General features: G+C 38.0%; 1 protein-coding gene across 2 annotated transcripts in view; it reads right to left on the reverse strand.

The window, feature by feature from the left end:
• Positions 1–12,482, reverse strand: part of Itch (itchy E3 ubiquitin protein ligase) — a 90,701-nt gene that overhangs the window by 58,924 nt on the left and 19,295 nt on the right. For both annotated transcript variants that reach the window (XR_005976036.1, XM_041670240.1), the window contains exons 3-5: positions 8,713–8,803; positions 3,383–3,524; positions 785–909 (exon numbers count right to left, since the gene is read on the reverse strand). Coding sequence is in view for 1 of the 2 variants with exons in the window: in XM_041670240.1 (XP_041526174.1) it covers positions 785–909; positions 3,383–3,524; positions 8,713–8,782 (337 nt within the window). In the remaining variant the exon portion in view is untranslated. The remainder of the gene's footprint in view (positions 1–784; positions 910–3,382; positions 3,525–8,712; positions 8,804–12,482) is intronic.

Here is a 12,482-nt window from a genome sequence, read left to right on the forward strand (position 1 = left end):
ACAAGGTTTCTCTGTGGTTTTGGAGCCTGTCCTGGAACTAGCTCTTGTAGACCAGGCTGGTCTCGAACTCACAGAGATCCGCCTGCCTCTGCCTCCCAAGTGCTGGGATTAAAGGCGTGCGCCACCACCGCCCGGCTAGAAAAAAATTCTTAAAATTATGTCAAGCATAGAAAAACAATTCACATTTAAAATATAAGATCTAACTAAAATGAATTATGATTTTATAAATGAAAATAAAACAACCACCTAAAATAAGGAAACTTCAAAATTAAGCATTAGAAACAAACACTGGGAAATTTTCCTAAGCCTTTACCCTAACATCACATTTGTTTCTCTGAATTATTTTTCCTTCATTTCTGCTTTAAATCTTTTAGTTTTTCTATAATTTACCATGTATTACTTTATTAATATTTATTTACTAAGGAAATACATATTTACTAACATAGTACATCCAAAATGAATAACCAAACCAAGATTATTCAGAGTGATTTAAATAGCCACACAGATACTTGTTGTAGTTTTTTTTATTTTCTTTGGTCTCACAGTGTAGCCCTGGCTAGCTGGAACTTAATATATTGACCAGGCTGGCCTTGACCTTACAGAGAGAGATCCATCCATCTGCCTCTGCTTCCTGGATGCTATAATTAAACGTGTCAACCACCCCCAGCTCAATAAACATTTAAGTTTAAGGACAAATAATAATGTGAGATGCTCCACATGTGTAACATAAGAATGTCTTCCAAAAAACAGCAAGGTACATTTTCTGTTACTCTTACATACATACGTTTCATATTGTTTGACTTCAATGTTTCATAAATATCTAATGCAGCAGTTCCCAACAAAACATCAGATTTCAGGGTCTGGTGACTCCACACACGAAAATGTAATTTACTTGTAGGGGTAACGATACTGGAAGTAAACAGGAGGAAAAGAGTGTTTTCATTAAACATCACAATGAGATCCTTAGTAAGTTACAATAAAGCTTTAATGTCTAAAATCTTTTTATTTTGCCTCTTTTTCTGAAATTAAAACAAATTACATTTATTGAGTTGGATAGGGAGGTTAACGAACAGCTTGCAGGAGTTGGTTCTCTCCTTCCACCATTCGATCAGTCTTGGAGACAAGCACCTTTACCTACTGAGGTAGGTATGTGGACAGTCCCCTACTTTACCTACTGAGGTATATATGTGGAAAGCCCCCTACTGTGCCTCTTAAAGTCTACTATTAACCAGGTGGTCTATGCTCTGAAATCTCATGAAAACTATATTTGGATACATTTGTACTGTAATACACCCCCACACACACACACACAAAACAAAACTGCTTATAAGGCAACACATTATTAAAGGAGTGTATTTAAAGAAACAAAATATGCCTCATAAAGATACATAATTTTATGTGTCAATTTATTTATTTTTTTAAATATTTATTTATTATGTATACAATATTCTGTGTGTTAGATGATTCATCTGTTAAAAAAAAATGAAAAAAAAAAAAACAATATTCTGTGTGTGTGTATGTCTGCAGGCCAGAAGAGGGCACCAGACCTCATTACAGATGGTTGTGAGCCACCATGTGGTTGCTGGGAATTGAACTCAGGACCTTTGGAAGAGCAGGCAATGCTCTTAACCACTGAGCCATCTCTCCAGCCCTTATGTGTCAATTTAAAATGCACTTTCTGAAATAGTGAATTTACAAATTAAATCCTTACTTATACCATGCATTTCACTGAACTTGAAGTGATTTCATTAATCCCCATTGTAAGTGTATCATATAAGAATTAATACAAAAATGAACTCCTCAGAGAAGTTGAGTAAACTGCCAAGGTCATCCAACTACCTGAAGTCCCTGGAACCCACAAAGAAAAAATTGACTACAAAGTTGTTCCCCTAATTTCATGAATACCACAGCATGTATCCCTTCATAATCGCACAAAATAATAAATTAATTTAAATAAATTAAAATAGGGGCCAGTGGGATAGTTCAGTGGTTAAAAGCATTAAACATGCTTCCAAAGAATCAGAGTTTGACTCCAGATACAGGAGATCTGTGGCTCTCTTCTGGCCTCTAAGGGTACCCACAGCAACATACTGACAGATGCATACATGCATAAATAAAAAGGTATTTTTCTTAAATAAAAATAATGCTACAGAATAAAATAAAGGGTACAACTTGTTTGGCATAACATTTTTCATATAATATTTTTAAAATACAGCAAAATTAAATGTTGGTTTGCAGGGGCACTATAATTAAAAAATGTAAAACTATTTCTTTAAACAGTGTTTTACAATGTAATCCAGATATGCCAAACACTTGAAATCCTTCTATCTTAGTCAGAGGATGTCTGGAACTGTATGCATGTATAACACACACACACACACACACACACACACACACACACGCACACAACCCTAATTTAAAAAAAGAATTGCCAGGTAGTAATAGTTAATCCTTTAATCCCAGCACTTGGAAGGCGGAGGCAGGCAGATCTCTGCATCTGAGGCCAGCCTGGTCTACAGAGTGAGTTCCAGGATAGTCACGGCAACATAGAAAAATCCTGCCTCAAAAAGGAAAACAAAAATTAGGTGCAGGGCATAGAAGCACAGACCTACAGTAAATACATTCAGGAGGCTTGAGGCAAAAGGGATAAAGAATTCAAGGCCAGTCTAAGCTACTTAGCAAGTTCCAGGCAAGCCTGAACTAGGAAGCAAAAGCCTGTCTCCAAACAGAACAAAGCAAAAACAAAAAAGTTAAAAAATAAAATAAAATAAAAAAGTGAGTTAATCTCTGAGCCTGATTTAGCCCCGGTTAAAGAAATGGGCTACTGGAACTAGAAAGATGGCTTAAGGGTTAAGAGCACTTGCTACTTTTTGCAGAGGAACTGGATTATCTCCCTAGCATATACACAGTGGCTAACAACCATTTGTAACTCCAGTTCTGACACCTTTTTCTGACTGCCCAGGGCACTATAAACATTTGGTGCATAGTCATATATGCAGGCAAAACACACATACACATAAAATAAAATCTTTTTTAAAGGCTATTATATTTTAATAATAATAATTTTAAAAGGCTATTATAATGATATAAATATAATACTAATTTATGGCTTTTTTAAAGAAAACTGAAATTAAAAAGGAAAGCTATTACATAGATCTCTTCCTTTTCTTCATGGCAACTGTGATACCATTACCAACTAAACTGGGGATGATGAAGACAGGCCAGAACTGACAGGATATTATCTAAAGAAAAGCAAAAAGGAAACAAGGGGTCCTAGGAGCAGGTGGGGAAAGGAAAAAGAGAAAAGGGAATGCAAAAAAAGAAGCATGTCAGAGTCACATCTCTGCTCATGGACTAAACGAGAACCACAGTGAGAACTTACACTGTAAGTGGTTGCTTCCACTTGGGACTGTTTGTATTGTTGCATTTTTCTGTCTTCTTTGACTGCCCATCTACTGTGACTTCTACATAAGGACTTGGTCCAAACCAATTCTTCTTATTTTCCTTAAGTTTGGCTGAGATGACTGTAAAAAAACCGAGAAAATAGCATTTGAAATATTAGTTTACTCCTTGATCAATGCCATTTCATTAAAGATTAAGCCAGTCATTTGTATTTAGAAGTAGCTGTTCCCTAAAATGTTTATTAATAATTCTTATTAATGATATTTATATTTATTATATTTTTCCTATCTTAGTAAATATATACATACATAAAGGACTTCTACACATCAGATACTCAAATAACTTCCAAGAGACCCCACTCCCATAACCAGTGCCAGGACCACCATGTCCACCATGCCTGGCTCCTCAGTCAGCATAGCATGCAGTCTAACATCTAGGAACTGAGCAAGTACAGGCCCAGGGGATGGCCCTAATCTCTGACTTCCACAGATCAAGAAGTTTTCTAGCATGACTTTGACCAGCGTGCTGGGATTAAAGACATGTCCCACTACAGTCTGGTTTACCCTTGGGTTTTGATGAATTGAATGTAGCAATTAAGATATGTGTTAGAGGCCACACATATGTTTACATACATATATATGCATAATTTTTAAAAGGATATGGTTTGTGGCTTAACACATTCACAATCCAGAAGATGATATAAGCCAGGAATAGCAGAAACTAAGTAATACATCAGGACGTGAACTGTTCTGTATTCAACAAGTATTAAAGGGAAAGAGACTGAGGGTCACTATGTAATAGGTGCCTGCCATACCTAAAGAATCTAGCAACTAACACATTTGTTATGAAAAAAAAAAAAAGAATCTAGCAATTCATCTTAACCATACGGAGCTACAATGTAGAAAGTTTTAGCTAAGACGAAGAACTTCTACACCTCAATGAAAAGAAGCAGTGCAGGTCTCTGAGCAGAAACATAACGTAAGAGGTGGCAAGTTAAAATATTAATCTTAAAAATGATGTACAGTATGGTTGAAGGGATAAACAAAGATAAAGGTGTTACTTACCAATAGAAACCAAAAAATCTGAATGGCCATTTTACCCAAACAGTTATAAAAATAGCCAAAAAGTACACAAAAACATGCTGAACATCTTAGCTATTGGGGAAACAAAACCACAGCTAGCAGGATGGATATAATCAAAATGACAAATAACAAGCATTGGCAAGAGATGGAGAAATTAGAAACCTCTTAAATTGCTGATGAAATTACAGTGACTTTGAAAAATAATTTGGAATCCTCAAGTGCTAAACATGAATCGATACTATATGACCAAGCAATTCAACTCCTACATACATACCCAAAGAAACAGAAAGCACCCATTTTCACAAAAACTGTACAAACATTCATAACATTATCCATAGAGTATTATCCATAATAAATAAAAAGTAGAAGTCTATCGAGACAGTTCAGAGAATACAGGTAATTGCTAAGGACTTTATTTATTTATTTATTTATTTATTTATTTATTTATTTATTTGGTTTTTCGAGACAGGGTTTCTCTGTAGCTTTGGTGCCTGTCCTGGAATGGAACTAGCTCTTGTAGACCAAGTTGGCCTCAAACTCCTAGAGATCCGCCTGCCTCTGCCTTCCGAGTGCTGGGATTAAAGGCGTGCGCCACCACCGCCCGGCCTGCTAAGGACTTTAGCTTGATCCAAAGAACCCCAAGATAGAAGAAGAGAACCACTGCTCACTGGCTTCCATATGCATGCACACACAAATGAACACACACAAACACACATCAAATAAATCTAGAAAATAAAAGCAGAAACAATCCAAATATCCAACAACTAAGAAATATATAAATAAAATATTGTATACTAACTAACATGATGGAATATTATTTGGCAATAAAAAGAAATGAAGTACTGATACATGCTACAATGTGAATGAACCTTGAAAACATGCTAAGTGAAAGAAGATACAAAAGGTCACAAATTGTGTAAGAGAGCTCCAAATCCATTTTAAAAAGTAGGTGAGTGCCTAGATTTGGGGTTACTATTCAGAGTAAATGGTTTGTGATGCTAATGGATATAAAGACTCTTTCTGGAGAGTCAAAAGTCATTCAAAAATTGTTAAAGCAAGCTTGGCGGCACATCTGCAATCCCAGCACTTAGGAGGGAAGCAGGAGGTCCCCTGTACAAGGTCGTTGATGTGGGATACTCCTCTGTATGCTGTGAATACCATTGGTGAATAAAGAAGCTGCCTTGGTCTGTTGATAGGACAGAATTTAAATAGGCAGGGAAAACTAAATTGAACTCTGGGAGAAGGAAGGTAGAGTTAGAGAGAAACCATGTAGCCCTGTTGGAGAGAGATGCCAGAACTTTACCCAGTAAGCCACTGCCACATGGTGATACACAGATTAATGGAGATGGGTTAAATTAATATGTAAGAGTTAGCCAGTTCGAGACCAGCCTGGTCTACAAGAGCTAGTTCCAGGACAGGAACCAAAAGCTATGGAGAAATCCTGTCTCGAAAAATCAAAAAAAAAAAAAAAAAAGATTAATATAGTTTCTGTGTTATTATTTTGGGGCTGAGCAGCCGGAAAACGAACAAGCGGCCTTGTTACATACAACAGGTCATCCTTGGTCACATATCATATGCGGGACCAGATTGAGCTAGGAGACCTTGTCTAACAAAACAAAACACTAAATAGATAAAAACAGCATGGTACATCAAATGTACCTAACATCTACAGACTATTCCACCAAACACCAAAGAACATAAAATCTCAGGAGCCCATGGATGCTTCTCTAAAATAGACCACAAACCAGGACACAAAACCAATCATAACAAATTCAGAGAAACGACTCTGTGGATACTATCTAGCCACAATGCAATAAAATCTAAAATAAACATCAATCTCTAGTAATTATGAATCTCTAGTAATTATATAAACTCATGGAGATTAAACAGATCAGCTGCAAGACAGTGCTTTCTTCTATATACGACAGGAAAGTTATACACATAAAATCTCAACAATATTGTCACCTAAACAAGTCCTGCACAATGACAATATCAGGCGACACCAACATGGTTCAGGGGAAATCTTGTAAGACTCACTCCTAGATGAAGAGCCATAGGCAACTAATGACTGCTACAAGAGGGAGAATCAGTCTTCTCCAGGAACAAATACCCTAAGTTACCCAACTCCAAGTAGTCAGCCCGAAGAGGTCAAACATTTGAGTAGGGAAGAACAAAGGAGTTAGGGGGAGTGTAAGAATTAAGAATATTTTCTCTAAATTTGCTAAATACAAATGGCCTAGGTATTGTAACTGCAATTCTTACTTAATAACTACTTTTGTTATATATAGTTTTACTATATTAAAGTTAAAATTCTCCTTTTTAATTAGACAAAAGGGGAAATGCTGTGGAATAATCCCTTTGTAAACTGTGTAAGATTTGTTGCTGTGATTGGTTTAATAATAAAAATAACTGACTGGCCAGTAACCAAGTGAGCAGAATAGGCAGAACAACCAAACTAAGGATGCTAGGAAGAAGAAGGGCAGAGTCATAAGAGTTGCCAGGAGAAACAGAGGGAGCAAGACATGCTTGAAAGACAGGTAAAACCACGAGCCACAGGGCAACAACCAGATTAACAGAAATGGGCTAATTTTGTAGTCAGATTGATGACTATCTTACATGTTACCACAGAACACCTTTATCCAGCTACTGATGGAAACAGGGGCAGAAACCCACAGCAGAGCACTGGGCTAAGCTCCCAGCCCAGTTGAAGAGTAGAAAGAGTGAGAATATAACAAAGAGGTCAAGACCATGATGGGACACCTACTGAAACAGTCTACCTGAGCAAATGGGAGCTCACCAACTCCAGCAAGACAGGGAAGGAACCAGAATAGGCCAAACTAAACCCTCTGAATGTGGGTGACAGTTGTGTGGCTGGGGAAGACTGTGGGGCCACTGGATTTATGCCTACTGCTTGTACTGGCTTTTTGGAACCTATTCTCTTTGCCTGGATATAGTAGGGAGGGTCTCAGACCTTCCCCAAAGCAATGCGCCTTACCCTCTCTGAGGAGTGGATAGGGGTGGGAGGAGAAAGGGGGAGGGAATAAGGGGAGGGGAGGGAGTGGGAAATGGGATTGGTATGTAAAATGAAAAAAGATTTTTTCTTTTATTTAAAAAAAATAAGATAGGGGGCTGGAGAGATGGCTCAGAGGTTAAGAGCATTGCCTGCTCTTCCAAATGTCCTGAGTTCAATTCCCAGCAACCACATAGTGGCTCACAACCATCTGTAATGGGGTCTGGTGCCCTCTTCTGGCCTGCAGGCATAGACACAGACAGAATATTGTATACATAAATATTGTATACATAAATAAATAAATATTTTAAAAAAATAAGATAAAATAAATAGGTTAATTAAAATGCAAGAGTTAGCAAGTAACAAGCCTGACCTACTGGCAGAGCATTTATAATAATAACACTCTCTTATAGTTATTTGGGAAGCAGCTGCCAGGACTGGAAACCTGTCTACAGGGGAGGAAGGGAAATAATGTAAATGCAGTACTTATACACAAACTTCTCAAATTTTTTTAAAGATAAATAAATAATAAAATTGATTGTGATGATAATGGTTAAATTCTGTTTATAAATCAATAAAATTATTAATAACTGACAGTAATTGCCTAGATCCCAGTTTAATGGAGGAGAATGAATCTATAAAATGTTTTGAGATAAAAATGATTTTTATATATCTCAACATTCTGTTCATGTATTCATTCATCAAATATTGATTAGGTGCCTAAGATGTAATAGTCCACTAAAGATTTTGTTCTCATAAGATTTAAGAAAACTTTGATTTCTTTTTTTTTTTTTTTTTTTTTTTGGTTTTTTCGAGACAGGGTTTCTCTGTGGCTTTGGAGCCTGTCCTGGAACTAGCTCTGTAGACCAGGCTGGTCTCGAATTCACAGAGATCTGCCTGCCTCTGCCTCCCAAGTGCTGGGATTAAAGGCGTGCACCACCATCGCCCGGCTGATTTCTTTTTTAAATTTAGACGCATATATGTGTATGTGAATGTCACATATGAGTGTAGGTATCCTCAAAGGTCAGATGAGGATATTGGGTCCTCTGGAGTTGGAATTGTGAACCTCCATGTATGATCTTGGTACTAGAAAGTGAACCAGGGTCTACTAGAAGAAGAGTAAGGGCTCTTAACCACTGAGCCATCTCTCCAGTCACCAAGATTATTTTTTAATAGAGGAGGCAGAGATATAAGGTATTGTACCTTTTTAAGTCTTACCAGTGATCTGAAGTTGTGATTTCATGGTCAAGCTACCCACTGAATTAAACTGCAATCCACTGTCAGACATACCATCAATAAGACAGCAAACCTGAAAACAAGACAAATGAGATACTATTAGCATCAAAATTTTCCATTTAAAAATATGTAAAAAGCTAGACCTGGCCTTTCATACTAAATGCTTCATAATAATCAGTGGTCTTCACATTACTAAACACAATTTTTAACTCTAGTATTTGTTCTGTTATCAGTAAAATTTAAACTTCTTCCTCTAATATAAACAATGCTCTTCCCTTGAGTTCCCAAGACCCATTTTCTAGCTCTATGGTCTTCTGATTATTTCTTCTCCACTGCTTTAAAGATTCCTTTTCTTTGGGGCAGAAGAGATGGTTCTATGCCTAAGAACACTTGCTGCTCTTACTGAGGCCCCCAGGTCTGTTCCCAGCACCCACATGGAGGATCAGTAGGTAGGTCTCAATTCTATCTCTTAGATGTTCAAGCTAAAAACTTTGGGATCAATCTTGACAACTTCCTTGCCTGCAAATTAAGTATATCTGATGCATTAGTAGTCACCTAATCTTGAGAGAAATGAGATATAATGTAAAAGTTTCAACTCTGCATTGTATGATGTTACTGTCTATTCCCCAAGGGAACCTCAGAAACATCACCAACATTCTTTAGTTTATTACCTAGTCCTCAATATCCAAAAACTATTTACCAAAGATCTATGACAAAAAAAATAAGGAAATACAGAAGCAAGCAAGAAGCAAAATTCCTTGAGACCTTAAAATAAGACAGAGGGGAGTAGGTAGGAAACCTTGTAATTTAAATATTATTTCTTCCTTTTTCCTTCCTATTGACTCCTTATTGTATACAACTCCTCTTAAACTACTGTAATAGCTCAACATTCCACATGAAAAAAAAGAACACAAAGCAATGTTCCATTCTGTTCCAGAAAAAAGAACTGCGGGCTAAGAGTGTAGCTCAGTTGGCAGGCTGCATGGATAGCATATACGAAGTCCCGGTTTCAATCCACAGCACTGCACAAAACCTGGGCATGGTGATTCATGATTAATCCCAGGACTACAGAAATTAAAGCAAAAAGAATCAGAAGTTCAAGAAGCTAGCCTGAGCCGGGAGGTGGTGGCGCACGCCTGTAATCCCAGCACTCAGGAGGCTGAGGCAGGCGGATCTCTGTGAGTTCGAGACTAGCCTGGTCTACAAGAGCTAGTTTCAGGACAGGCTCCAAAACCACAGAGAAACCTTGTCTCGAAAAAACCAAAAAGAAGCTAGCCTGAGTTATATGAAACTCTAGTCTCAAAAAGAAAAAAAAATTAAAAACTGACTATGAAAATCAATGGAGAACCAGGAGTAGTGGCACATACCTTTAATCCCAGCACAAGGCGGATTTCTATAAATTCAAGGACAGCTAGGACTGTCTCAAAAAAATTAAAATAAAAAAAGTATGAGTGCTGGGCGGTGGTGGCGCACGCCTTTAATCCCAGCACTCGGGAGGCAGAGGCAGGCGGATCTCTGTGAGTTCGAGACCAGCCTGGTCTACAAGAGCTAGTTCCAGGACAGGCTCCAAAGCCACAGAGAAACCCTGTCTTGAAAAACAAAAAAAAATGTATGAAACAAGCAATATCAATACCTTCCTAAAAAAACTAAGAAATTCTATGAAGTGGGCTGGAGAGATGGCTCAGTGGTTAAGAGCACCACCTGCTTGTCTAAAGGCCCTGAGTTAAATTCCCAGCTACCACATGGTGGCTCACAACCATCTATGTAATGAGATCTGGTGCCCTCTTCTAGCCTGCAGGCATGCAAGTAGGCAGAATACTGTATACACAATAAATAAATCTTTAAAATAATCTTTAAAAAAATTAATAAAATCTTAAAAAAAAAAAGAAATTCTATAAATCTAAAAATAAGCTGAGAAACTGACCTGTATCACTGACAAAATGAAAACTAGGAAACCTTGTAAGTGAAAAAAAAAACTAACAAGAAAATGTTTTATCTAAGAAGCCAACTTTTGGGCCGGAGAGACGGCTGCTCAGCAGTTGAAAGTTTATACCACTAGTGAAACGGAACCAAGTTCAGGTCCCAGCACCCACACCGGGTGGTTCACAACTGTCTGTTCCAGGGGTAAAAGTTCAGTTCCAAAGGTCCCACACTCCTGACCTCCAAGGGCATCATACTGAAATGTACCATTCACACATAGAGATGCAGACAAATAATTAAAAATAGAAATAAAAAAATCATTTTTAAAAAGTAAAAAATTAAAAGCCAACTATCATTGAGTAAGTACTGAAACTTGTCCACACAAAACATACTCATGGGTATAAGACGAAATGAGTGTTTGGTACCTTTGGAATTCAGGCACAATTAAGACAAAGAATATATAAAAAGATTTTGACTTTCAACTTGTTAGAAGTTTAGGAGCTGTAGTAGACAACCTCCAAGGGAGCCTAAGGAAGCCTTCCTTTAAGCACTTGTATTCCTCTCCCACAATGGAATGCTGGCCTCTGTGACCAACAGAATAGGTGGAAGTAAAAAACGCTTTTTCCAAAGCTGTATCATGCATGCCTTTAATCCCAGCACTCAGGAGGCAGAGGCAGGCAGATCTCTGAGTTCAAGGCCAGCATGGTCTACAGAGTAAGTTCTAGCTCTGACTCCATAGCTACTGAGAAACCCTGTCTCAAAAACACAAAAACCAAAACCAAAAGACAATACAAGTTTTGTCTTGCTTTTCAGGACCATCTGCTCTGGGAGGAGCCAGCAGCACACCATGAAGATTTCAAGCAGTCCTAAGAAAAAAGGAGCTGAAGCTCCCAACTGAGAGCCAGCACCAGTTTACCAAACATGAGTAAGAATGCTGAAGCACAGCTCCAGTTCCACCAAGACAAAGCTGAACGAGGGCTGCCATCCATCCCAAAAAGCCCTGAGGCACAGCAGGCAGACAAGCTGCTCCCATTTTCTGACCCATAAAAATTGTAAAAATATATCAAACAGCTGTTAGTTAAGCAATTATGTCGTGTGGTGAGTTATACACTACAGCTATGGAAACCTATCATTCTTGACAAAAACTGTTTAACCTGAAGCCAGTAATAAAGAAATAATTATAGTCAAACTGTACAACACTCTACAGATCAACTGACAGAGATGCTCCCAAATGTGAGCCTCATGAAATACATAAGAGGTAAGAGAACTCTATAAAGAAAAAGCCTAGAGACAGTCCAATGTAACTCTGGAGACAACTGCGGATCTCCAGGAGTTGGACACCAGCTTGTTCTACATAGTCAATTCCAGGTCAGCCAGTGCTACATAGTAAGATTTTGTGTGTGTGTGTGTGTGTGTATAAAACAAGATGTGTTAATACTATTACACTATTATAGTTACTGTTGTGTAGCAATTTCCTCTAAAACAAAACAAAATATTCCATACCATCTTAGAGGGGAAATTCAGGAAGTCTCTGAAGCTGGCCATTCACTAAACCCTTCCCTCCTGAAAGACAGCTTAGAGACTCCTCAGGCCAGCAGAACTGCCTGGGAAAGACTCTCCAACCCATTGAGCTGTCTCCAAATTGTGCAGTGAGCTCCAGGTTTCCAACTTTCATGTTCTGTTGTCTCCCATGCTGGGGTGGCTTTTGATGATGCAGCCATCTTTGGGCCATTTCTGCTCCTGTAAATACCTTCACCCATAATCCTGTAAGTAACCCCAATAAAACTTCATTGGTTCACTAAACTGGACTTCAGTGGTATCTGTATTTTTTT

Source organism: Microtus oregoni, unplaced genomic scaffold, assembly GCF_018167655.1.
Source record: "Microtus oregoni isolate MIOR12 unplaced genomic scaffold, Mior012 000020F_ref0000438, whole genome shotgun sequence".
NCBI lineage: Eukaryota > Metazoa > Chordata > Mammalia > Rodentia > Cricetidae > Microtus > Microtus oregoni.